General features: G+C 58.6%; 1 protein-coding gene across 1 annotated transcript; it reads left to right on the top strand.

The window, feature by feature from the left end:
- Positions 1–2,315: 2,315 nt before the first annotated feature.
- LOC144990036 (uncharacterized) lies at positions 2,316–4,962 on the top strand. Its single transcript, XM_078942493.1, has 2 exons — positions 2,316–3,729; positions 3,829–4,962. Exons 1-2 carry the CDS (start codon positions 2,544–2,546, stop codon positions 4,605–4,607), a joined length of 1,965 nt encoding a protein of 654 aa, XP_078798619.1. The 5' UTR covers positions 2,316–2,543; the 3' UTR covers positions 4,608–4,962.
- The last annotated feature ends 22,070 nt before the right edge of the window (positions 4,963–27,032 follow it).

The raw sequence follows: 27,032 nt of genomic DNA, 5'->3' as shown, positions 1-27,032 counted from the left end.
CTGCTGAAAGACAGTCTGCCCGGGACTCCTGAAATGGAGCTGCTGCAAGCCGTGAACACGACGTCGAACCTGTTGTCCGTGCGTCAAAACCTGAACAACATCACCAGAGACCTGACTGATTTTGACGCAAAGTACAACGAGATCGTGGCCGGGAGAGTCTCTTTGGGAGGCTGGCTGTCGGGGTTCGCCAGCAGCTCGGCTTTGTGGATTTCGATGGGCCTTCTCACGACCTGGTGCGGAGCGCTTTCTGCTGGGATCATCTACTTGGTGTACTGCGGAGGGGGAGGCGGAGCAGGGCCTGCGATCCCCAGATCCGCAAAGCTGAGGAGGACTAAGATGCTGTAGTTTGTGTAGTTGGATCGAATGTGTATTTTTTTTTTTTCATTTTGTCTGTGTTGCATGTGCACCATCCTTTGGATAGAAGCAGATGTATCTTGTCGTGAAACTGTTTGAAAAGCTCGGTGCTCTCTGAGATGGACACTGTGCGTTTGAGTGCGAAATAAAGGAGCTCGTTCAAAAATGCTCTAGTTGCTTTGAAGTGTTTTGTCACCGAACACAGCTTGCACTTCATCTCTGAGAAAATACACTATACATTTTCTTTGTCAAAAAAACTCCCCAAAAAATGTGTTCACACGTTCACGGCAGTGCACCCTGTGCTTTATTCGTGCCGATCTCCGGAGTGGGAAAGAGAGAGGTTTGTAAGCCTGGCTTCTGCAAGGGTGAATTGACAAAACAAAACAAAAAAAAAAACACCTCTGCGTGCACAAGCAGTTGCGCTGATCAGAAGTAATTTTATGGTCACCAACACCTCTGCTCTCTTTTTCTCCCCCCACCTTCATAGAGCATGGGCTTCCACTGCTCCTCCCAAGTCTCCACCTTCATGTTTTACTCCCTGCCTCTCCTTTTTTCCTATTGGTCCCAAACATTATCCACCTTCCCCTGAGCACTGCTCCTCCCAAGTCTCCACCTTCATGTCTTACTCCCTGCCTCTCCTGTTTTCCTATTGCTCCCAAACATTCTCTACCTTCCCCTGAGCCTACCAGTTTTCTTTTCTGAGCCCAGAACTTTTTGTGTTTCGAATGTCTGGGCTGCTCCGATTAACAGCGGATTGATGCCACCGTGGATGCTTGGCGTGCGAGATGCCGGTCTGACTTTTTGAGCTTCGCGGGAAGGTCGAGGAGGGAGGACAGTGACTGCGAGCATCGGTCGTATTCTATGAACTGCACTCGGCCGTTTTTAAGCCTGGTCGGAGGAGGCGAGTGGCTGTCGGACGGACGCTGTTCGCATCGGTCAGACGCTGTAAACATCGGCCTGACTCTGACGGATCTCGTCCGACCCAGAGACGTCTTGCTGCGAGCGGAGTTCTTGCACTCTGAGGTAAGGTCAGACTCAGTGATGAGTTTTGTTTTGGCATGAAAGTGAGGAAGGTGAGAGTTTCTTCTGTTGCAGAGATTTCGAGACTGTCGAGGAGGGGCTATATAAGTGCTGCCAAGTTTGCTCACAGAGGACTGAGCTCACACCCCAGCGTTCGTTCGTACAGGAACACTAGAGAGATTCGCCCCTTGGCATCTGGGTGGAACTCGTCTCTCTGTTCTAACGAAGCCCGCGGTGCAATGAGGGCGATTTCGGCTGGATACGAGAACGAAAAGATGCAGAGGAAGGCCAGGCCCGAACAAAGAAGGATCTGCGGGGGCCAACGCAGATACACTACGCCTTCTCCCCTGCGCAACCTGCAGCAAAGGAGAAGGCACGAAACGGAGAAGAGAAGGAGAGAAAGAAAGCACTTCGACTGGACGCCCGAGTGGGCCGAGGGCGAGATCTCCCGCCGCGACCAGAGGGATGGGGTCCGCGATCGTTACCGAGGAAGCGGACGCGAGCGGGCCCTCGGATTCGTCCGTCTCGACCGCGAGCCTCTGGGCGTCGCAGAAGGGCAAACCCTGCGGGCGGTTGCGTGCGAAAAGGAGACGGCAAATATCACCGGAGCGAGAGGATCAAGCGCAAGCGGGACCCGAGCCTCAGCCCTCGCAGGACTAAATCCGAGATTCGGCTCGTGAAAAGGAGGACCGAGCCAGAGGGGCCCACTGGTGAAGAACCGTCGCACTTTGGCGCGGATGTCGGCGAAGCTCACGACGGCAGGCGAAAGGCAGTTCGCTGGGCTGTGCCTCACGCCGGTTGCAAGTTTGACCGCGCGAACCCCCAATCGTCGTCCTCGCGTAGAGGCCGTCGCACGGAGCGAGACACCGCGACCAGGCCTTGGAGAATAGGGTGTTGTTCGACAAAGGAAGACAGCTCCAGCGAAGGCGAGCACAGCGAGGGCGAAGAAGAGAAGGGCGAAATTCGCACGGACGAGTACGAGGCCAAAGAGCGCGCGTGCAGTCCATCTGATGTCAGCGCCTCCTCCTCGGACGAAGACGACAAGAGTCGGGGGCGCGTAGAAAACGAGGCGGCCTCTCCGGAGGAAACCGAAGACGAGGCGGAAGAGGCTCGCGGCGAGCCTCTGTGTCCTGGTGCTGAAAGCGCGGGATGTCGCGAAGCCCTCGCGGATGGAGGGCGACAGCCGGTACCGGGAGGCGCGATCTGCGTTGGACTCGAAGCCCTGGGGAAAGCAAAAAACGTCGAGCCCACTCCGGCGCCTCCGCCTAGCCCGGTGGACGCCACGGAGCAAGACCGAGGCGCGGAGAGCGAACGCTCGCTCCGCCCGGAGGAGATCGACGTCCCGGAGTCCGAGGAAGGCGTCGAGGTCGCGAAGCGAATGGACGAAGAGCTGCACACTGCCATCTGGAGCATCAGTGGCCAGCCGTGGGTATCCCCGTCGATCCTGGGAGGCCTGGTTTGAAGGTGATATTCACAAGTTGTCTTTTGTGTCACTGTGGGTGCGTTACAGAAACCCCTCCAGATATTATTTGACTTCGACTGAGGACGAGGAGTACGGTACGCTGGAGGAAGAAGCCAGCGCCATGCTGTGCGAGAGCGTCATCACGAAAGCGTACGACGACATCAACTTGATCACCTACCCCGATTGCATCGAGCCGCGCGCGGCGGAACCCCCAAACGGTTACCAAGTTCCTCCTCGGGTCGCTTCGACTTGCGCGGAGACGATTGAGCTTCCCGGCTCACTACTTCCGCCACCCGAGACGGGTGACGAAGATCTCGACCATGGAGGGGACGGACGCCCGAGCTCGCAGCCTGACGTCGAGCCGCCGAAAGACGAGCCCGGCGCCGCGCTGCAGAGTGAGTCTTCAGGGCTCTGTCTCTCCGTGGAGTCCAACCGACGGGAGCCCAGGACGCCCGCAGAAGAGGAGCTTGCGTGCTGGAGCGCAGAGGGCAGCGCGGGGCCGCGCCCTTTGGACGGCATCCCCGGCGTCTCCCTATCCACGCTCGAAGATCTCATCACTTGCCCATCATGCAGACGGGTTTTCAACCGTGCGCCGGTGTGCTGCGGGTATCTCCTGCAACTCAATCGACCCGTGCAGTGCCTCTGCGGATGCGTCCTGTGCACGCTGTGCTTCAGAGCGCAGGGAGGCTGCCGAAAGCACTGGGTCGTCTCCGAGCACGGAACGGTGAACGCCACGGCGAACGCGCTGGCTGACATGCCGGAGATGGAGGGTGTAGGAGCTTGGGATCTGGAGCGAGAAGGTGGGGACCGCTTCATGACGAGGAACGAAAAAGAGGAATGCGTTGAAAGGATGTTGGCCGAAGGGTCGCCAAGTGACGAGGAACTTCAGCGAGGTAAGAGGCACACCCTCTAGCACCTCGACCTTGCACAGCTTCAAGAGTCTGACTTTCCTCTCTCTGATTTCCCTCTCTCTTTTTTTTTTTTTTACGCAGCGTTCCAGACCCTGATAAAGAATCCAGCAAACGACATGTCTTTCACCTACTGGGAAAATAAGCTCTTGCCTGAGTATGATGCCTACAGATACGTTTGCATGCCTCACATCCCGGGGTTTTGGGACCGCGTGCTAGTGGGGAAATGGTGCCCCGAAAGCACCCAGGCGGCCATCGGGCCCGACGTGCACCTGCCGCGGCTGTTCGACGTGGACATGGGCACGCATTACTTTCACTGGTGCTGTTTCGTGTTCAAGGAACAGATCGTCTTGGCAGCGTGGTGCACCACCAGAGTGTGCCAGGGTGGGAGCATGAGAGTCCTCCCACTGATCGACAGTTCTTTGAGGGAGACGGTGTCCGAGGTCGAGTTCAAGAGGATGATTTTCCTCCTGCGCACGTGGTTCACCGTGCAGTACCGCTCGAGGGAAGGCGGCGGGCGCGTTGAAAGGGACATCCACGTGGTCTTGGACTGCAAGCCGCTCGATGGACCCACCATCGTTCAAGCCATCGCTGAGCTTGCCGCCCGAAGCGGAATGGAGAAAGCGGATCCCAGCTACGTACACAAAAGGGTACGACCCTTCGCCTTGGACGCAGATGTGTTTTCGGCTAAAAACGCAGCTGCGGCCGCTCTGTTCGACTACAGGCCGCTGTCTTGCTGCCAATCCCAGACGCTATACATGAACGTGGCAGAGGAGTTCAGCGACTGCCACCGTAACTCGGAGACTGGAAATACGCTGACCCGACCCATTTGCTACGAAGGTGACAAAAATGTCTACGTATGAACATTTTTGCTCACAATGTTCACATTATTTCATCATCATTTTTTTTATATTATATATATTTTTTTAAAAACAGGTGTGTGGAACATGATTGCATAGGAATTGTCATCGAAGTGTTTTGCTTTTACTCTTTTACAATTTGTTTTCTTTACCACAGTTATCTCAGAGGTTTCTTTCGACAAGCAGATGTTATTCCTTGTGACTGCCATTGAAACAGCGAAGGCTTGCGTAGTTGTCTTTCTACCTCGTGCATTTTTTTTCATAGCATGCAATCCAATCACATGAACTGTACCCTCTTGAAATGTAAGACTTATTTTCCTTTTGTACTTTGAATAAAATCATATTGCTGTTGATTGAAGTACGCCTACTGTAGTCTCACATCTTCTCTCTACATTTCTTGGCAAACAGAATATGGAAACGAGCCAAGCAGTTGTGTTTTCAGAATTTATTTTATTCAGAATTTGTTACAAGATCAACACACACAGACAGTCAAACACTGTTGCATTTGAAAACAAAACAAAAAAGAGACACACTTTATACAAAGGCCAGGTAGACGAAGAAAGAAAAGAAAAGAAAAGCCCTGAAACCCCAACAACCCAGACCTTCCGGTATGAATTTATATGCGTTCCCCATCAGAGAACCGTAGCGGGACTACCCAGTTTAAGGGCGGTCACACGAGCCAGTGAGGGTGCCTCTGAGTAAGATGGCCGTCTTCGTAAGCCCCGCTGGCATCTTCCACAGTCATTTTAGACACTGGTTCCCTCATGTCGTCGAGGTCCCTGTGGACGTTCAAGGCGAGCACCGTCCTGTTTATCTTGGCCGAAGCGTTGAGTTGAAGCCCCACGCTGTCTGACAGAGTGTCCACCGCGCCCACTAGCCTGACAGCGTCGATCCGGCCCCTGAGCGCCATGAGCATGTAGCGGAGCTGGTCCCTCTGAGTCTCGGCCGAGCGCAGCTTGTTCACGTACTCGGCGGACACGGCCCTGTCGCATGACTCGGAGCCGATGATCCCCTTGATCATTTCTATGTTCGCGTCCAGGCCCGTAATGGACCTGGCCACTGTGTTGATGGCGGCGTCCACTTCGGCCTCCTCCCTCTTCCTAATCAAGGCGACGGCACGCTCGCGGTCAACGGGGTGCATGTACAGGGTCACGAAGAAATTGACCCCGCACAAAAGCACCAATTCAGCAAAGGCCCAGAGTCCGCGAGCCACCTTGCGCGCTAAGCCGGGCCCCCTGACCCGAGGCATCCTTCCTCCCTGCTTTCTCTACTCTCTCCTTTCTCCCGCACGCTTCGCCCGTTTTACGTTTCGTCCGTTCGACTCCCTCACAAGAACAGCCTGCGACCATGGTTGGGGCTCTCGAATATCCTGCTGAATATGGGAGCTATCAACCGAGCGGTGGTCTGCATGGGGTTGCAAGCGAACAGGCCCGTGCCGCTGATCCTGGGCGCGAGCCTGTCGACGAGGGGCTCGCCGCCCGTCAGCTCGCAGGCGCTCATGAGCCTCCTGTCCGAGGTCTTCCCGATGCTGTAAGTACCGCAGAAAGCCACCCCGAGCGAGGGCTGCATGATGTCCGTGGCCCGCTTGTTACCGTTGGCTCTCTCCGTGGTGTCCTTGAAGAGGTCCCCCACATGATCCAGCACGCTCTTTTCGAACTCTGCCGCGTGCAGGGCTTCGCAGAAGACTCTGTGGTTGCTATCCTCTCCGCCGTCGTTTCTGCGTCTGCCTCGCGGCCTTAGCGCAGAGCTGAAGGGCCTGAGCAGAGTGGGCATGCAGGTGTAGGCCTCTGAGCGCATGAGCGGATCCAAGGGCACCTCGCCCGTCAGACCCAGCAGGCTCTGGGACCGGCCGGTTGTGAAGATGTACGGCCTGCGGTAGCCGCACGCGCTGTCTGACTCCGGGCAGAAGCCGTTGAAGGCGTCCGCGATCACCATGTCGTACGGCCCTCCGCGCCCCTCCAGGTGCACGTCTCCCCCTCGCACGTCCTTCATGTACAGGTTGGGGATGTATAGCCCGGGCGACTCCAGGGTGTCCGGTATGACCACAGACTCGCAGTACTGGTTCACGGTGCACACCTGGTGAGTGTTGTTCGCCGTTGGGTTGCACAGGACCTGCGTGCCCAGCGCGTACAGAGCTGACTTTTGCTGCATCAGGGAAACTCCGCAGCCCGTGAACCTCACTCCCCTGAACATCAGATAGGACAAGCCGGAGTAGTAGACGGTGTCGTAGTGGTCCCTGACCACGTCGTGAGTGAGCAGGGTACTGTAGTGCATGCCGAGCAGCGCTTTGGCCAGGTCGTTTCCGATGCCGGAGATCTTCCCCAGTCTTATGGACCACATGTACGTGACCACCTTGCCTTTTCCTGCCGTGGAAGAAAATCAGATCCCTCGGCCTCGGCCTGTCTGGTAAAGCTGCCGTGATCAACATGGTTTCGGGCTCCGGCGGGCCGGACGCGCGCCCCAGCAAGCGATGCAGGAAAGATGTCGAAGCGGCCCCGCCCCGTAGTGCCGGACGCCTGTTTGTGGTGTCGCCGGACGGCCTCAGCCCTCCCGGGGCCGCGGCTGAAGCGATCCAAGAGAAGGAGGCTCACGACGAGGCGCTTCCTCGCGTGCTCGAAGTTCCCTTGGACAGTCTGGCGGAGACAGCCAAGTTGCTGATGATGGCGTCGGTGCCCTGCGCGCCGGCGGCCGTGGTGTGTAAGATAATCGCGGACTGGGTGAGGGGAGAGCGCGAGGCTTTCGTTCGGAACCCCGTGAAGGAGACAGAGCTGAAGATGTCTGTGGTGACTCTATGGGGTGTGATGAAGACCTTCGAACACGGACGGTGCCCGGTGGTGCCCGAGTGCAGAGCCTCCTCGTGCTTGGCCTTCTACGACAAGCGCACCGCTCTCGTCACCACGGTGGTGGACGGGGTCCTCTACAGACGAGCGTCGGTGTGGGACAGCAGCTGGTCGGCTTCGGGTCCTTCCTTTTCCTCCTTGGCAGAGAGGGCTCACGACACCGTCAAGAACTGGAGGACGCTTTTCGCCAGGATAACCAGGGGTCGGAACGAGGCCGCGGCGAGGCACGTGTACACCAGCGCGGGGGCCGATCGGTCGTCGCTGGCGCGCGTGGCAGACGTGATGCTCTCCTCGAGGGCCGAGCAGCGGGACGCTGGCATCTCGGTGGTAGGCAACGCGACCGACAGACCTTTGTTGGACAACCTGTCGCGAGCCCTCGCCTGCAACCAACAGACGGACATGCTGGGACTGCTGAACGACGCCGAGCTGCCCGACTCCTTGCTGCAGTCGGGCGCGTGCGCCTCGGTGTCCAAGCACAAGTCCGCCAGCGTGTCCCACAGCCTCAGCAAGATGATGGCCTCCATGATATCCGAAGGCAAAGAGGTCCTGCTGGTGCGCGGATTTCTGACCGAGGTCACCTCTCGTCCTCGCGCGGCTCTGGAAAAGCTCAGGTCCGAGTGCGAGGATCCCGGGCTGCTGAGGATGGCGGAGAACGTGTCCAGGCGTCTGGAACGTCGACTCGCCGAGCGGGAGGACGGGGCCGAAGGAGACCGGGATCCCGTGACCGAGCTCGGCTCGGACGTGAGGCTGGTGTGCAGCTACCCGTCCTCTGTCAGCGTTGCTCACCTGGAGGAAACTCTGAGCATTTGGACAAATTTTTGGCGTAGCGCCTTGTCGGGATTCAGCCACTTCAACAGGAGACACAACACCATACAGTACAACCACAGGGACGGCGTGAGAGAACTGGAGTCCGGATCCCCCGTGCACATCTTCCACAGCGCCCTGGTCGCTCTCCTCAACACGTCCGGTGCCACGTTCGCCGACAGCCTGTCGGGGAGAAAGCCAGACGGGTCCCTCTCTGTGAGCGATATCATGCTCACAAAGGATTCCCTGCACCCGCCTGCCTACGGCCTGCTGTTGGCGAACAAACTCGGCCTCAGGCCCTCTGACGTGAAAAGCTGCGAAGAGGTCACGACGGAAGAGCGGGTCCCGGGTGCTCCGCACGACCCGTCCGCGCTCTACATCAGCCCGCAGCCCCGAGAAGCTTCGGCCGAAACCACAGTGGGCACCGGGCGTTGATGAGACGACGAGACACGGACTCTCTCCCCGGAAGGCGACAGACTGGTCTCTCGGGCCTCTCCGAAGCTGGGAACCGAACATGGTGGAGACTCTCCGCCAAGCGCCCGGGGCTGCCTTTCTACTCGCCGAGACGAGAGGGACAAAGCCCCGAGCCCTCTTTCGGCCCGATCCTGCGCTTTGCGCGTGGGGGCCTTGACGGTGCCGTGACGGGGAACAGGATCGTGAGGACGAACGGGAGGCTGAGGCGGAGGAGGAGGAGGCGATGAAGTCTCTTCAGGAGAGATCGTGGAGTTCTCCCGTCCGAATCGAGCAAATGTCGACTCCGCTTCGACCCTTTTCTCGGCTGCCTTTGTAGCTTTGATTCTTTTTCTGATGAAACCTACCCCGGAGGACTGCACCCGCCGTCGTATTTGTCTTTTCGATCTCCTGCACGGCTGGCCGTCTCTCGAGTTCTCGGGTAGGCTGTGTGTTGGGCAGTCGCCAACCTCTCCCGTTCTGACCCTCACGCGCTTCAGACCGGACTGTTCAGGCCCCGACTCGTCTCGTTGTGTCGAGACGCGGGCGGCCTCTCGACTCGAGCCCTCTTCGCGCCGTTCTCCTCTCTCAGAGGGGCTCAGGAGGCCCTCTTCGGCGAGAGCGGCGAGACGTTCCGCGTCCCTTTCGGATGCGGGGCACAGGGTTCGTTCGGCCGTCGGGCTCAGCGAGCTGGAACCCAGCGCGCTCGACTCCAGCCACACGACGAGGCTGGTCCTCTCCGCGTGAAGCCGCGCTTCGCCCTTGAGCATCCACAGGGCTTCCAGGCTGAGTTCTTGCACTTCCTCCAGCGCTACCCTTATCCACAGGGTCTTCCGGCGGCCCGGCTCCAGCGGGCAGAGCGAAATCAAGGAGGTTTCAGCTGGCACGCCGCTGTCCCCTAACGACCTAAGGAACCTGTTGATCTGTTCCACTGGGACGCTCTTCCGCCCGGCGCGCAGCTTGTGCTCCTCCGTCGGGGTGTACTGCACGAACGTGCAGCCCCGCTCAGATCGCACCACCCCAGTCAGGCAGTCGAGCGTGACCACTTCATCGCTCGCGAGGGTCTCGTAGATCCCAGGAGCCGCCCGAGAAGGCCCGACCCCCTCGTTCTCCGAGCGGAGATCTTTCTCGGCCTGTCTCGCCACACCGCTGACTGTGGGCGTTGCGGCGGAGGGACGGGCTCCGAGCGGAGCCGAGGCGAAGGCTGCGCTCGGCTTGTAGGAGTATGAGAACATGGTGGCCGGTGGAAACGGCTCTCGTCGATTTCGCGGGTAATCAACAGGTCTCTGGGCTTGTAAATAAGCGGGTCAAAATCGGAGCGTCCTCGGGAGTCCGGAATCTCGATTCGCTCTCTGCGTGCGCCGGGATCTGCACGCTCTGGGCTGCACCTACTGGCAGACGACGGTCACGGTCAAACTGTTGTGCCGGAATATCATTTCGCAGAAATTCGAGACGATAGAAAACAAATGAAACAGCTCTCGTACAATTTTATTAGCAAGCGTTTGCCTTTGACCACTTTCTTCGCGAAAAGTACCTCGGAAACCTCCGAACAAATAAAAGGACAAAAAAAAGTCTTTGTCACACCTGAACGTACTTTATTTTGAAGGCTTGAGACATTGAGGCAATGAAACAACTTTCAGTTTTGTTCTCTCGTTGCTTTTCGTTTGCACACGTCTGCTTTCAACCACTATTTGTTTTTGTTCTTTCACAGCTCATTGCCCCACTCTGAGATTTCCCGACAGAAAAAGTCTTCCTTTTTCGAAAATACAAAATGTTTCGTCCAAGCTTCCCCTCTCCGACCCTTTGTCCCCGGTGGCTCTGCTTTGACAGTCGAAGCCCTCCTGTTCGCGTACCAGGCACGATTGACCGTTGAGCACCTGCTTCGTGAACATCAACCGGCCTTGAGCAACCCAAAGCCCTCACGGTCACAGTGGAACTGTAACACCTGAACATACTTCATTGTGTATGCTTATGAAACCTTGACGCAATAAAACAATGAAACAGCACTGTGTTTGTTATCTCACAACTTTCATTTTTATTCAGATGTGTTCGCTGTCAACAACTTTCTGCGTGCACACAACCGTTTCTTTTTCTTTTTTTTTTTCTTCCTTTCGATTCTTCTCTTAATCTTTCAACCTTTTTTTTTTTGCCAACAGCCGTGTCGTCTTTGTGGTCTCCGTTAAGATGTCAACCTCAGGGCCAAGAGTTCGAAAGCGCGGTCCAGGGCCCCGGAGAAGTCATCGTCCGAGAGAAAGTGTTTCAAGTTCAGCTGGGAGAGGCACTCGCCGATTTCGCACGTGCTCGTCAGGTCTCTGGGCCTGTAAATGGGCTCGTCCCAACCTTCGCCCTCTTCCAAGGTCCACCTCGGTCGCGGTCCGTCTGAACGAACGGGGGTGCGGCGCGCAGGAACCCTGGCTCCCCTCTCTGCGATCTCATACACCGCGTGCCTCCAGAACTCCGAGAGATCCAGAGACTCGCCGCAGCGGGGGCACTCCGCTCGTCCTCGGGCGCTCCCGGACCGGCCCGTGGGGACGCAACGGGCCTCCGCCGCCACCTGTGTCGGCAGCGTGAACTCGGCCCTCTGCCCGCCGCAGAGGCTCGTGTCGTCCGCGTCCGAGGGGAGCCGCGAGAGCGTTTCGGGGATCAGCCTCATGTATCCGAACACATCTCCTCGGCGCGTGTAGACAAAGTGCCACTCTCCGCCGAGAGCCTCGCCGGCCCGCGCTCCGTCGGGCCGCTCGTTGCGAACTCCGCCGAACTCGAGGGCCTTGAGTTCCTTGACGCGAGCTTCCACGCGTTCGAGCCTCTCCGTGCAGGCTGCGGTCAGGTCATGCAGCTCCTTCGCCAGCGAGCTGACCCGAGCCGCGGCTCTACGAGAGGTGTCCTCTCGTTCGAGCGAGCTCAAGGTGGATTCGTAGTGCCGGTTCACTATCTCCCAGACCCTGAGGATGGAAGCTCGAGGGAGGCTCCCGAGTTCGGTGCCGCCGCTCACTTCGGTCGTCATGGTAGGGGGGGCTCGCTATCGTGGGGACCGCGCCGGTCATTTAGCCCGACCGCCTGGGCGAGCGTCGTCGCTGGCCTTGGTGGACCTGTCCAGTGCGTGCCTCAGCGTGAGTTCACTGTAGCCGAGTCGCGAGAAGTCGACGTCCCGCAGGTCAGGGAAGCCCTCCGGGGGGCGGCGGGTCAGGTCGTTTTCGCAGTGGCAGACCACGGCCGCTATCAGCTCTGCTCGAGCGGCCTCTTTTCCCTCCTCTCTCAGGTAGGCTTCGTGGGCCGAGAGCATCTCGCGGTGCCGCACGCTCGGGTTGTCCAGGAGCCACGGGACCAGGTGGACGAACTCTGGGTTTTTCTGGTAGTAGTTCGAGAGGACTCTGTCCTGAAATGCCGTCAGCCGGCTCCCGTAGCGGCCCGCGAATGAGCCCCTCAGCGCCTCCCTGTAGCCGGGCCAGCGCGTGGGGTGGTTCCGGTCCCTGACTCGCAAAAAGTAAATCTCCGTGAGGTACACCAGGCAGACTTTTTCCCTGGTCGTGAGAGTGCCACCTCGCTCGTGCGCCAGCTCGCAGCAAAGTCTGTTGAAGTGGCCGTGGAGCTCCACGAGCGAGGCCACGGAGGCCAGGGCCCGGGGGAGTTCTTCGGCCGCGCTCTTCACCCTCTGCGAATTGATGGACATGGAGGAGAAAAGTTGGTGCCTGTTCTCCTCGCCCGTCACGTTTACCGAGGAGAAGAAGAAGGGAGTGTGAAAGTCCTTCTTGGTGTCTTTCATGCGAATCACCACGCTCGCGGGGTTCGCCACGCCGTACATGTAGCTCGTGAAGTTTTCGTTGTTCACCTCGAAGGGCTTAGCGGAGACCACGCAGGTGCCCTGGGCCATGGACACGGTCTCGAACAGCCCCCTGAAGTAGGGCTGCAGCGCGTGCTTCGCGTTGGACGTGTAGTTCGCGCTGCGGCTGGGGTTGGACGAGAACTCGATGCGGGTGTTCTTGTAGCCGTGTCGGGAGCTGAGCTTCTTCTTGTCCGAGACGAAGCGGAGCCTGCTCACGAGCTTGGTTTTCGTTGTGTTGGACTGCTGAAGGGCGTAGCGGCTGAGGCTCTCCGAGTACACCACGGCGCTGAACTTGCGGTTGCCCACCGTGTTCACGTGAAGCACGTGGAGGAGCACGGAGCCGTTCAGGTCCACCACGCAGCTGCCGGCGGCCCTGAGGGTGTCGTTCGTCTCCTGCGGAGAAGGGCGCCCGGGCTCTGGCTCCCCGCCCCGCCCGAGCACGTCGGGGCTAGGGACGGCACGGTACGGGCCTACTGAGCCAACCAAGTTCGCTGTGGCATCGGTGCTGGTCCAGGAGCCACAAAACCGCGAGCCAGCACAGTCGAGACACTCGGGTCTCTCGCAACATTCCTCCCCCCCCGTCGGATCTTGGCCCTCGCTGTGCACGCGGGTCTGGTGGAAGAACGGGGCAGTCTCGCCCCTGCCACGCAGAGCCGATACTCGCTCCTCGCGCCTGAAGGCGGCCTTTGCGCTGGGAGAAGGGTCCATGCTTGCCGTGCAAAAACAGCGCCTCCCTGAGCTCGCTGGAGCAGAGGGCCGTTGACTGTAGCGGCCTGGAGAAAAACAGCTCCGCGTTGAAGAGCAGCAGCCTGCGGTTGCCGGCGTAAACCAGCACCAAGTGGGACCAGAGCAGCTCGCTCGCGATTTTCACTTCGGCCGAAACGTCAGGGGAACGGCGCACGCAGTCCCACTCGGGAGGTGGAGCGGAGGAGAGGTTTTCCGTCAGGTACTCCAAGGCCCTGGTCTCGTACGCGAGGCTCGGGGGCGCCGCCGATCCCCCGGACTCGGCGGCCGCCGCCAGTCTAGACCGCAGCGTCCTCGCGGCATCCAGAGCCCTGCCGTGACAGTCGCAGAGGAAGCACAGCCTGCAGTAAACGGGCAGCAGCTTCCCCAGGAACCGCAGGCGGCCGGCCGGTCCGGGCCTCAACCGCCCGAAAGAGCCGTGGACCTGAGGGTCGTAGCCGACGTAGGCGCGTGCCCTAGGAGACCAAACGTCAGGGCCGGAGACCAGCTCCAGATGCTTGACCAGGCACTCTACTAAAGGCACGTCGGCGAGCGAGGCGCTTCCGAGTTCGTCGACCAGGTATCGGATCAAGTGGGCGCAGTCGGTTATGTCCACGCAAACGGGAGGTTCGCGTCCCGCGGACATCCCCGAACTTTTTTTCGTGGCGAGCGCCGTCAAAGCATGCTACGGCTCGCTCCCGAACTGGGAGGGCGAAGGCGAGCCGAACGATGAGCCTCCTGCGCCCAAGAGAATCAGGGAGGAGGACGACGACCAAGGAGAGAGTCCTATCGACGCGGAATACAGGAGGCTGTACGGGGAACTGAGGGCCAAAGCCCTCTCTGACATAAAAGACATGGTGCGCGAGCACGTGGAAAGGCAAAGCACGGCCTCGACCTCGTACCAGTTCATGAACATGTACGGGCTGTGCTCCTTCGAAGAGCCCCGCGACCCGCGCGATCGACACCACGGCAGGGAAGAAACGCCTAGGTGCAAGTTCACCAACCTCGCGTGTCCCGTGGCCCGCGAGCGGACGGCAAACTCGGAAATGCTCGTGTCGGTCTGCGGGGCCCTCAGCCCTCTGGTGAGCGCGCGCGTGCAGCCCGGAGAGCTGCAGCTGACCCGCTGCGGGGAGCTCGATTACAGCAGGGCCGAGGAATCCCTGCGCAGACTGGAGGCCCGTCGCAAAACGAGGCCCGTCGGGACGACGCAGGAGGGCCGCTTGGGAAACACCATCGGGAGCATGGAGTCCCGATTCGCTTTCTGCGTGCGACTGGATCTGCACGCTCTGGGCTGCGCCTACCGGCAGCTGATGCTCACGGTGGAGCTGTTACACCTGAACATACTTCATTTCTTACACTCGTGAAGACTCGAGGCAGCGAAACAATAAAACAATGAAAACGGCTGTGTTTGTCATGTCACTTTATTCTTTATTCGTAGGCTTGCTTTCAATCACTTTCCAACCGCACACAAGTGTTGTCTCCTCTTTCGCAAAATCATCTAAACGGACGACGGAGCGGTCTGCGGCATGCTTTCGCGACGCCCCAGCCTCTTCCCCTGCTCTCTCCTCCCCGGCCGCTCGCCGTCGGTTTGTACACACTCTGTGTCACTCTCTAAATGAAAAAAAAAAAAGTCTCTGTACTCTGAGGCAGCCCGAGCGACACCTCTCGCCGTCGGCCCTCTCCTCAGCACTGGGCCTCTGGTTGTCACTTGAGCTCGGTGTCGCGGCTGAGGTAGAGCCGTCGCGGCCAAACGCGTTTCATTTCGTAAGTTTGTGAAGGCTGGAGACAAGAAAATGACCAGACGACTCTGTGTTTGTTCTCTCACAACATTTTTATTCGCACATGTTTGCTTTCAACCACATTCCAAGTGCAAAGTTGTTGTTTTTTTTTTCTTCCTTTCCATCTATCACAGCCCACACACCCCACCATCGACTCACTCCAAAAAGAAAAATTCTTCGTCCTCGGACACCCGACCAGTCTCACAGGCATCCCAGCGACCTCTCTTGGCGTCGTCGGCGCCGACAGAGTGGTCCAAGCGTTTCGCATTTTCTTCCCCCGCGCCATCCTCCTGCCACGGCTCAAGCTCAGCGTCGCCGTCCATTTGCCCGGTGACCTCGATGTTGCTGTCTTTCACCGCGGACACCAGGGCTGCAAACTCCGTCTCCTTCATCTCCGGGGCCATCATCCTGATACGGCCCACGTCGATCCTGGGCAACACGCGAGACACCTCTCGCTTGATCTTCTCCAACACCTCGTCCCCGGTGGCGCTGCCTTGAGAGGCGATGCCGTCAAAGCCCCCGTATCCGCGGTTCATATACAGGGCCGTGTTCACGCAGCCGTGCTGCCGCATTATGTCTCTAACTCGAGCCTTGGTGCCTCCTATCATGGCCAGCGATTTGCGCAGGTAGCAGGGGAGGCGAGGGTTGTCGGGGTGCAGCCACTCGACTAGATCTAGATCGTGATAGTTTATCGGTGCGTGCGGATTCGGTTTGCTGAACATGGCGCACGTCAGCTTCAGGCAGTTGCCGTACAACGCCTGGAAGACGTTCGTGTTGTCGCTGTCTTTCCCGTGCCTGAATTTGGCCACGGTGGAGAGGGAGACCAAGCGGGAGCACAGCGTACTGTAGTTGAGTTTGGCCCCGGCGTAAGCTCCGTGCGCGAGCTCCACGCAGAAGAACCCCAAAGTCATCATGACGGCCTGTCTCATGGTCATGGAAAGCGTGAGCGCGCACATCGGCAGTGCGCCGTGGGCGAGGGACAGGCGGTACTCGCTCTTGTCGTCCAGCACGTCCTTGTGTATCTGCTCGTTGAAGCCGGGCTCGCTCATGGCTTTCACGCAACCCACCTCGGTGAACTCTCCGGAGTTGAACCTGTGGTGATAGCGAGCGAAGAAAGCGACCTCGGTCACCACCCTCTCCGCGCACACGGGTTCCTGGGCCGTGGAGAGCATCTTTTGCATGCGGCCGCCGGCTTCGCGCCTCAATCCGCAGCCCGCCTTGGGCGCCTCGTCCCGTTCCAGCGCGACCCTGAGCGCCTCCAGCAAGCCCGTCTTGAGCGAAAGGCCCAGAGTGACGCTGGAAAAGTCTCCAAATGCCGTCTTGTACTTGCCCGGAGGCTTCCTGTCCTCGGGGCCGGTGAAGATCTTGCCGAAGAACAGGCTCCTGCCCTCGGACTGACCAGCGAAACTGACGCCGGACGTGTACAGGCAGTTGCCGGCGCAGGGGCCGCTCCACCCTTCCAGGCGAGAGAACAGCTCTCTGCTCTGGTGACGCGCCTCGGCCGCAAACCTCCTCATGGAGCCGTTCAGGGCCGCCATCACGGTCTCACAGAACTTGCTGTTGGCGTGGCAGGGCAGCATGTTGCGGATCGTGCCGAAGAGCGCGCACTGCACGTAGGCCATCACGTTGTCGCAGAGCAGGCAGGAGCGGATGAGGTTGACGTGCTCGCCCGGGGACACGGCCATTTTCCCGATGCAAGAGTCGCGAGTCATGCGCAGCCTGTCTCCGAACTGGGGGGCCACGAACCAGAGCGTTTTGCTAAGGCTCTCCTCGATCTTGTAGCCCAGAGTGCGCAGCTGCAAGCTGGCGCTGGTCCACGTGAGGTCGTCCTCCAGCACGGAAGAGACGTCCGCGCCATCGTTCGTGATCTCGTAGCCCTTGTACAGCCTGTAGTACTTCAGCTTGGCTTCGGGGTCTGCTTTCGCCTCCGGGCCGTCCGCCTTCCTGGGGAACGCTTCGAACCACGGGATGAACATGGGCTTCAGCAGGGTGGCGGCACACAGGGGGTCGCAGAAGTTGCCCTCCAGGAACGGGGAGAGAGCCACGCTCATGAGCGTGGCGAGGCTAGCTTCGTCCAGGCAGGAGCTGAGGAACACGGCCGTAAGCTGGACGAGAAACAGAAACAACATGTGAGCCGGCTCCTCTCCCTTGACGTGGGGGATCGCTTTCTCTCTGAGATCCTCCACGTCGAACAACCCCGTCAGTTGGGTAGCCAGAGATGCGATCCGCCTGGCCTCCCGCGTGTTTTCTCTGCGAAACTTGACGAACGCGGAGGGGCAGAGCTCCCCGTCGCTCATCGGCGGCTTTTCGATTGCTCCGCCGTCCTGGCTCGGGGCTCCCTCGCCGCCGTCTCCGACGTTCAGGGCCTCCCGGTAAAGGCCGAGGACTCGCTCTGTGCCGAACAGTCCACACAGACCTGAGAAGAGCGCTCGTTCCTGCTGGGGGTCCACGCGAGGCACGTTCCTCATCCCGGTGAAGTGACCCAGGTGTTCGGCGTGCACTCTCAACACCCTGTCGGGGAACAGGGCCGGGCAGTAGACATGCAGCGTGACGGGCGATCCGAGGAGCACGGGCGCGAAAGCTTCCACGGGGCACGGGTAAGCGACGGCGGAGTCGTGCGGTCCGGTTGCCACGCAAAAGCAGCCCTCGTCCAGGCTTACCTTGAGTGCCTCCACAACCACGCCGTGTGCCATAACAAAATTAGACAGGGTTCTCGGGACAGTTCGAGCGTTCAAGCTCAGCTGGTCAGGCTGCTGACGAGCAAGGCCAAAGCTCCGGTCGAGGATTACGGCGAAGCCTACTCGCTGTGCTCTAACCTTTGGGATTCGACTCTGCGCCCCGTGTTGGTCGGCTCAGACGGTCTGTTTGGAGAGGGGACTGTGCCCGACCGCGACGAGCTGTCCAAGCTGAGGGGGCGCGAGGCAATGCTCAGGGTGGCCCTGCTTGCTGACTTCTACAGGTTCCAAGCAGAAGATCTGTTTTTTGACGAGTCGCACTCTTCGCACAAGGCCCTGGCCCTCAGACTGGAGGCTTTTAGGCTCATCTCGGACCAGCGGGCAGAGGGCAGCTCCGTCGTCCGACCTCCCTCTCGGGAGAAATCGGGAGCGCCTCTCGACGGCGGAGCGGGCCCCCAGGCCAAGTCGCGGCGGAGCATAAACTGGATAGACTACAACCACAAACAGATACTGCTGGCACCCGTGGGGCTTCCGGGCCGGGACCGGGCTCGGGCCGCGGAGGGAGACCTGAGGTGCGTCAGGTGTCTGAAGAACCAGACGTTCCGATCGTCCGAAGTGAAAGGCAACCCCAGGAACATCGACGTGGCGTTCGATTTCGAACAAATGAAATTCGTCTCGTCCTGCTGCGCGGCCCCGGTGGCGAACGTGCCGCTCAGCACGTCGACCGTGAACACGTGCACCTTCACCGACCTGAAGCAGATGTACACCGTGTGCCCCGCTTGCAAACAGACCATTTTCTCCGAAGTACTAGTGGACTTGGAAACGCTCCACACGCGCTGCGTGTTTTGCGCATCAAACCGAATCGGCACCTGAGATCCCCTCGAGTCCTCCTGTCCCTCCCTCCTTGACCCTCCAGATGGACCGGGAACCGGGGACCGAGGCGTCAGTGTTTCGAAGCGTCTGCGAGCTGCCCGACCCGACGTTTCGGGACATAATGGACAGACACTACGGGAGCGAGGCCCGCTTCGCCTCTTCTCAAAGACCTCGCGGAGGGCCCGCTCTGAAGACGGGCAAGTACGACAACCTGTCCGCGTACCTGGACACCGTGTATGTGCTGGGAAGGAGGGAGCGCGTGATCGAGGAGATAGTCCGAGCTCACAAGAGCTTGGCGGTCGTCGAAGAGGACCCAGCTCCGAACGAAGGCAAGATCCCGGAGGAGGCGTCCTCGGCAGGAGCGCCCGTTGCTCTCGTCGATCCTCTGCACGATTCGCAGTACTTGGACGGCGTGGCGAGCAACACCACTCTCAGCTTCTACGCGGAAATCGGAGGGGAGCGTTGGGACGAGGACCGCCCGGGAGGGTGTGAGGCATGAGAGCCTGGGCTCGGGACTCCCGATCTCAGGGGGAGAAAGACGTCAGGCTGACGCCCTGCGATATCACGACGCCGCGTTGGTTTCATTGTGTTTCTGTGTGCTGCTTGTGTAATTTTTGGTTGGTTTTGGAACACGCTTTTGATGGTTCGAGTCAAATAAAAGACACAACATTACAGTCTGTGTGTAGTTCACTTCAGTATAGTTCAGTGCGTTTCGAGTATGCTCCAGGGGCTCTCATAAACTCAGCCATTCAAAGTGGCAGGTTTCCTCGCACAGAGTGAGGTCACCACGCCGCGTTAGGCCCCTTTTTATGGTCAAACGTATTCAAAATAATAAACAAAATTTACACCTGTACGATACATAGAGTCTGTGGTCATTGGCTCATTTTTTTTTATTGAAAAATGATAAACTCAGACATTGCAAAGCCTCTTGAACTGTGTATTTTTACATGACACCCGTGACGCATTGTTGCAAGACCTCAGCCTTTTCTCCGTCTGTCATGTGGGACAAACGCTTCCATTCCTCATCGTCCAACAGCTGGCGAGCCGTAAGCCTCTTGTCGTGCCTGAGAGCGATTAGGCGGAAGGCGATGCGTTTGGTGTGCTCACACTTCATAGTGTTGGGTATCAGTTCCTGCCTGGCGGGCGTCGATTCCTCCGCTCCCCCGTCGGGATCCGAGGCCGCCAGTGCCATGACTTTGCTCAGAGTGCTGGACCCACGCGTTGCAGCGAACACCACGGCGCCTTCCTTTGCGTCCAGTATCATAGCTCCCAAACTCCACATGTCTATGGCGCACGTGTACTCCGCGGCGTTCCCGCGGACAAACAACTCCGGAGCCCTGTAGGGCTCCGTCACCACGCAAAGGCTCATGCGTCGGGAGTACTGTCTGGCTAGGCCCATGTCGCCCACCTTCACCGTCAGATCTTCCTCGAGAAGCACGTTACTCGGAACCAGGTCCCTGTGTAAGATGTTCAGTCCGTGCATGTGCTCCAGGGCGTTCGCCGTCTGAAGCGAGAAGCTGGCCACGAAGCTGAGCGGAGCCGGTGGCTGGCGGTGAATAGCTTTGGTCAGCTCGAAGGGCACGTGAGGCATGAGCATCGCCACCCGATCCTCGTCCATGAAACAGTCCAGGAGCTGTATTATGTTGGGATGACCTTTCAGCGCTGTCAGGCAGGACAACTCTCTCACAGTCGCGTCCTCTATAACGTCTGCCTGCTTGTGACATTTGAGGGCATATTCTTGGCCGTTTCTCACATCTCGCACCCTGTAGACAACTCCGTAGGTACCTTGCCCGATCACTGGTCGCACTGGGTCTTTGTAGTACTTCTCCATGCGGAAGCAAAAGAAAAACAATAAAAGGATCAAACGGGCTTCTGAGGAACGTCTCCTCGTTCCCAATGCCTTAAAGTGCGTGTCTAAGAAGTGTCCTCTCGTCCACACCGGTTGTTTCAGTGTCTGACACTTGCCCTCCAGACTTCAAAGCACTCTGAGGGCAAAGCCTCTGGAGGCTGTCAAAAAAAACCACCGGGTCACATCCCAAGGTACGTGCACAAGAGTGCAGTTCCGACCGCAAAAACAAAGAGTCCAAGTGCCGGTCCTACAAGGTCATGGCACTTCGTGGCTTCAGGTGAAGGGAAAAAGTCAGCGAAGTCATCCTGGTCATGAAGAAAGCGTTAAAAAAAGAACAGAAAGAGGAACAGAAAAAAAAAGCAAAACATGAAGACAAATTGTTTCATAACAGCGATAGCGTGAAGTTCAACCCCCTAGAGTACAGGCCACTCACCCAACACATCTCTTCCAGCCAGCCTCTGTGCTCTGTGAGCAAGTACGAGGCGATCGCTTCTGACACTGCGTCAGCCAGGAGGGAGCCAGGGCTGCCACTGAACCTGTCCTGACGTTGGCACACTTCAAAGTCTTGGCGTCGTCCAACGAAGTGCCCCAGAACACCTTTGATCAAATTTCTAATTTCCTCATCCATGCTGAGCTCTGCTCCTCAAATCGCAAAGCCCGACGATTTTCTCTTTGAGCACAGAGGGGGGTAAATAAAAAGCTGTATGAGGAGAAAACCAAACAAACAACAAAGCTACAAGCAAGCCTAGGTGACTTTGAATTCAACCTAGGTGACTGTGATATTTCATTTTCATCACTGTCCGTGCACAAAGGCTCTCTCTGTAGGCTCCGTGTCACTGGGACTCCCCGAATTCAGTGTACACAGGGGATCGGCGGTCGTACTCTGACTATCGGTCGGAGTCACTGAGCGACGGTCGGAGTCACTGAACGGCGGTCAGAGTCACTGAGCGGCGGTCGGATGTTCTGAGCAGCGGTCGGACTCCCTGCGCGACGGTCGGACACTGTGAAAGGCCGGCGGACACTGCAAAGAGCAGTCGGATTGTTTGTCTCATGACTGGCCTCCGTGCAAGTTGCTTGCGAGTGTGTGTGCAGTGGTGGTGAGCAGATTTCTCCACCCTATCCCTCCTAGCCTAAGGGTTGGGCCTGTGTGCAGTGGTGGTGAGCAGATTTCTCCACCCTATCCCTCCGAGCCTCAGGGTTGGGCCTGTGTGCAGTGGTGGTGAGCAGATTTCTCCGCCCTATCCCTCCGAGCCTCAGGGTTGGGCTGTTCAAAGCATCGAGGAGGTGGGAAACCCCAACTGGGAGGATATAAGTGGCCTTCGAACCTCCCCTCTAAGAGCTAGAGAGAGCGCAAGGATCAGGGTTGGGCTGTTCAAAGCATCGAGGAGGTGGGAAACCCCAACTGGGAGGATATAAGTGGCCTTCGAACCTCCCCTCTAAGAGCTAGAGAGAGCGCAAGGATCTCGCAGGACTTAGGCTGAATTCACCAGAGTGGATTAGGAGAGCTGTTGCTGCTGTTTCCACTTTGTCCGTACGCGCATTCAACAGGTCTTGCTTTCGAAATGGCTACGGTATCGGCGACTGAGGCGGCCGCGTCTACAAATCAAACCTTCGTCGTTTCCAGCAGCCCTCCGTGGTACTTCGATACTGTGGACCACGACGAGGTCTTCACGTGCTCGCACCCACGTGGCGTTTTCGATGCAGTGGTAAGCATGATGACCCAAAAGGAACGGCGCCTGAGCAACGAAGAGCACCTGCGTTACAGGCCGAGGGTTCTGAACAAGATGATCAGAGACGCGGTCATAGCGGACTCTGGTAGGATACCCCAGCGTCCCTCTCGATCTCTCCTGCTCGCCCTTATGGACCTGGTGGACCTTCTGGGAGGCAGCGACTTCGGATCCATCGTCACCTCGGACAGAGCCGGCCTCAAGCAAGTGTTGCTGACGTGCGGAAATTACACGGCGTACTACCTCCCCGCCGAGGAGCTGAGGGGAAAGGATCGGACGGTGGTGCCCGTGGTGACGCAGCACTCGACGAAGGAGAACCTGCTGCGTTACGACCCCGCGAGGTCCATGGTCGGGACCTACATGACAGACATCCCCGGAAACGACGGCGAAAGCAAGGGGTCTTACTTCGTGCAAGAGGTCCTGTTCGCCCCGACCCTGGACAGCCTGAAGCTGCTGAGGAAGGTCGCGGGCCACGCGTTCGACTTTTGGGACATGTCGCTGGAGATGCCCACGCACGTGGAGGCGCTCTGTCCGTCCTTCCAGCAGATTCAGCCTTGTCGAACACACCCGGGTCCCCCGGCAGGGATCAGAGCAGCCAGGCTGCGTTGGCCTCTCACCTGGAAGATGTGGAGCCGATGTGCTGCGCGCCAGAGGTTAGCCACGCATGGGAGTCCTCGAGCGACAAGAAGAACGAGGGGGACGCCGGCGTTGACTGTTTCGGGGAGGACGCAGTGAAATGCGACCTGAGTCGTTTCACGTACAAAGCCAGCGAACCCCGCATGGTGTACTTCAGGTCAGGAGGGAAAGCGTCAGATGGGAGGCGAAGCAACCTGGTGCCGACGGTGGCCGTGAGAGCGGAGCAGAGACACTTGCCCACGCTGTACGTGTCCACCACGCTCCGGTTCTACAGGCTCTTGAAACGCAGCTGCGTGAAAGGCAACGGAGAGCTCGCGAGCTGCTGGAACGAGACGCTCCAGGAGATGGCCCGGGAGACGTATCTGTCGGGGCAGCTCACGTTCCAAGAAATCAACCAATGGGCGCTGTCTGCGTTCACCAAGCGCGTCGATCCGAACGGGTGGTGCGACCGCATACCCAGACACGTGGAGAGCAAGTTGGCGGACCCCAGGATGATCGAAATCGCTGAACTCGCCATCACGTTCATGAACGCCAAGATCCCCGGCGCATTCGCCGTGGCCGAGCTGCTGCACAGTCCACTTGGGAAGCTGCAGAGGTACTGCGAGTTCCTTAGCAGGTACGCCTCGGACGCTACGTTCAGAAAAAGCGAGCGGGATAGGTTCGCTGCCTCGGTCATGGAGCTGATCAGGAAGGAGTGCGGTTCGCTCGCTCGGCAGTTGCGCTGCTACAGCCAAAACCGGAAAGACGCCGATCCCGAGACGGCCCGCCGAGCGAAAGCCTGCGCCGAAATGGTGGACAGGGAGCCCTGGGAAGTGAACAAGATCCAGAAAGACTGGTACACCATGTGCAAACGCGACCAGTGCAACAAGGAAGACAAGGAAGCGCAAGCCCACGCCAAGGAGGTGAACGCGGCCGCCAAAGTGGCGTTCCTGAAGCTCAAAGTTTACTGCAGCAAGCTCAAGAAACTGGGGATCAACGCAGCCCGCTTTGACGGTGACATGGGCGGCAGAAATCCCGCTTGCGGAGAGCCGGTCGAGCCAGGCGAGGGATGTAGACAGCCCCCGAACGACCGCTCGGAGCTTTTCAACCCCATCCCAGAGCCCGTCCCGGTTTCGACATGGATGAAAAACTTGTCCGTGTTGCTCCTGAGCTACCCTTGGTTGCACGACTCCTTGGGGTACCAGAGAGAGGCCGTGTGCAAGCTCCTGAACCTGGACAGCGCTCTCCTCGGCGAGGCGAACAGGGAACTCTTGAGAGAATGGGTGGCGTACAACCAGGGCACGGTCAACGAGCTCCGCAGGCGCGGCATCAAGGATCGCCTGAGCCGAGCGTTGATCCAATGCTTGGAGTCCCAATCCACGCAGAGGTGGAGCGACAAGGTGGCCCGGTCCTTCGCGGCACTCCAGCGCAAGGCGGCGTCCAGGCGGGTTCCCCGAAGGCACCTCTCCCCGCCGCCGCCAGTCAAGAAGCCCGAGAGGAGCTGCCGCCAGACCGTCGGCAGAGCTCGACGTCGGTTGTCCCCCTGGGCCGAGAGCGTCCGAGCCTCGCGGTCTCCGGCGACCAAGAGGAGAAAGGTCGGGCGCCGCCAGAGAAACAGTTTTTTACTGAGCGAAGCCGAGGAAGACAACGGCCTGGAACTTCTCAGCTCCGAAAGCGAGGAAGAGCCGGAGTATTTGAGCGACAGGGACACGGAGAGCTCTTCGGATTGCGACAAAAGCTCAGACAACTACGATCGCAGCGACAGTTTCATAGACGACGCATCGTCGTCCAGCGAAGAAGACATCGAGGCGGGAGAGGACAACGTCGCCAGGGCCAAGAGACGCGAGGACGGGGTTGACCGTCCGTACTGCGTGTCGCGACCTTCCTCGCCCTCGCCCAGTAGCGCGTACAGACAAAGAGCTGGCGAGGAAGCGGGCTCCAAGGCCAGGAGGAACGAGGACGGGGTCGGCCGTCCGTATTGCGGGTCGCAGCCGTCCTCGCCCTCGTGCAAAAGCGACCGGCGGGGCTACAAGCGCGCACTCAGCTCGGACAGCTCGGAGACGGAAGGCCCATGGGCGATGCGAGTCTCCACGAGGCCGAAAGGCAGAGGGTCGAAGTCGAGACCCTCGGTCGAGCGGGAAAAGAGGCCGGGGCTCGAAACCGCGCTCACGCAGCGACAACGCAAAGACACCGAAGACCACTCCAAGACTTACTCCAGCGGCCGCAAAGACGTAAGACGCCCAGAGGGAGGGCTGCAAAAATCAGCCTCCGGGAAACCGCTGCGTTTCTCTGGCGAGAAAGGCAGAGAGGTCGACGGTCGAGGTTCGAAAAGGTCCGGCGCTCGAATCGCTCGTTCGCGCTCCTCCAGTTCGGAGAGTCGAGGGTCCGCGTCTGAAGGCAGCGGTTGGGAATCCGAAGGGGCCGACCTTTCGGACAAATCGACCGCAGGCCTCAGTTCGCGCAGGGAGCGCGAGGCCAGGAGCTCTCTGAAGTCGACGGACCTGGGCAGGCGGTGCCAAACCGTCAGGTCTCGCGGCGAAAGGCGAGAGACCGACGGTCGAATTGTGACGTCGCCGGCAAAACCAAAGCCGATCACGCCGGTTAAACTGAGCTGTTCGCCGGGCAGCTCGGAAGCGAGCGACCCGCAGAGAAAGAGGAGCGCGGAGCGCGCGGGGTCTCACGCCGAGCACCCGCAGCTCACAGAGGACCCAGAACCCGCAGAGAACAGAGAGCCTGGAGCCGATTTGCTCGCAGGAGGGTTCGGAGAGGGACCCGGTCGCCTCTGCACCGATGGCAAGGACGAGCGCAAGGCGTCTCAGCGGCGGCTCTCGCAAGACGAAAGCGATGGAGAGGGAAGCGCCGCGTACACGGTGTGGATGTAGAAAAGGTCGAGGAGTGGCTAGCTCGAGCGGTGGGGGCGGACGAAGAAGACGAACCCGACTCGACCTCTTCGACCTCTCCGTTGCACTCCTGTCTTCAGCCAACCTTCGGACAGAACGCATTGGAGTCAGGGTGGACAAAACTAGGGCTCTCGTTTGGGACATTAGTTCGATGCGACCGCAGACTGTCTGGTGCACCGCTTCTACATCCGTGGGATCTGTGTAATTATGTGTGATGAAATAAAAATCAAAGTAAGACGCTTTGCTTTGAGTGTTCTTTCTTTTTTTTTTCTTGTGCGGTCTCACGGTAAAACTCTGCAGCTCCGATAAGCGTAGAACGTCACACTGCGTTGCAGCAACGCGGAAAGCGCCTGGAGGGCTACCAGAGTATACCTCTCCGCTTTTACATTTATTTTTTCTAAACATAACCTTTTCTGATCTAACTCTTCTTAGCACAGAAAATGAAAATTAAAAAAAATGAAGCAAACAAAATACAGACATCATTCAGAGTCTACACGAGGGTCTTTATTGTCACAATGATCAAATGAACACAGTCATGGGTTTGCATCGCCCTATGGCGCACTGGCAGAAAGACACATCGCGAATAAGACTACGCCCAGGCTGGAGCTTGTCTCCTGTTTCCACCTCGCGTTCTCCAGATCCAGAGAGCCGTGCAAACAGTCAGAGCCGCGACACCGATGGATATCATGACAAACAGTCCTCCTGAGAAGACTGAAAGAGAGCGGGGATAGAAACAGTCAACAAATGGGTCCAAAAACCAAATTAAAATATTGTTGTTTTTTTTTAAAAAAAAAAACACCACTCGCCTCGCGTAACTTTCACGGTCGCTTTCTTGCTGCCTTTGCCAGAGACTACGGTGCAGACGTAAACCAAGCCTGCGTCCTCGGGCGACAGTAACAAGGAGCTGCGGATGTTGTAGAGCAGCTGCGAGGTCCGCCAGACGGCGGTCGTGGCGCTCAGAGTCCTGCCCGACGGAGGCTCGGTGGACCAGGTCAGCTCGGGTTCCGGGTAGATCCCCACCGAACTGCACACGGCGGTGTCGCCCACCTGCTCCAGGTGGACTTCGGTGACCGGAGCTGCTTTGAAACGAAGACAGAGCTCAGCTCAACCTGTTTTCTTCGAGGCCCAAGCGGCCCCCTCGAAAGGGACCGCCGGCCCCTCTCACCTTCAGCATCCCTCGTCGCATCATTGTCTCTTTCGTGAGTGGCCTGGGTGTCGTCCAATGTCCAGCTGGATGGAGGACGCTCCGTTGGCCGGGTCAGATCGGGTTCCGGATTGATCCCCTCATAACTGTAATTGAAGGCGTAGTCTGGGTCGTAATAGATGTCGTAGTACACCACCTCCTCGCTGACTTTTTGTGTGAGCGGTGAA

The sequence above is a fragment of the Oryzias latipes genome, chromosome 2, assembly GCF_053564925.1.
Source record: "Oryzias latipes strain Hd-rR chromosome 2, Olatipes_Hd-rR_3.1".
Lineage (NCBI taxonomy): Eukaryota > Metazoa > Chordata > Actinopteri > Beloniformes > Adrianichthyidae > Oryzias > Oryzias latipes.
This window is presented reverse-complemented; position numbering and strand designations above follow the sequence as displayed.

Bases quoted from the DNA above. Each gene is read 5' to 3' on its own strand.
- LOC144990036 (XM_078942493.1), top strand. From the start codon at position 2,544: ATGGAGGGCGACAGCCGGTACCGGGAGGCGCGATCTGCGTTGGACTCG. The intron at 3,730-3,828 runs GTAAGAGGCACA...TTTTTTACGCAG, and splicing joins TGACGAGGAACTTCAGCGAG to CGTTCCAGACCCTGATAAAG.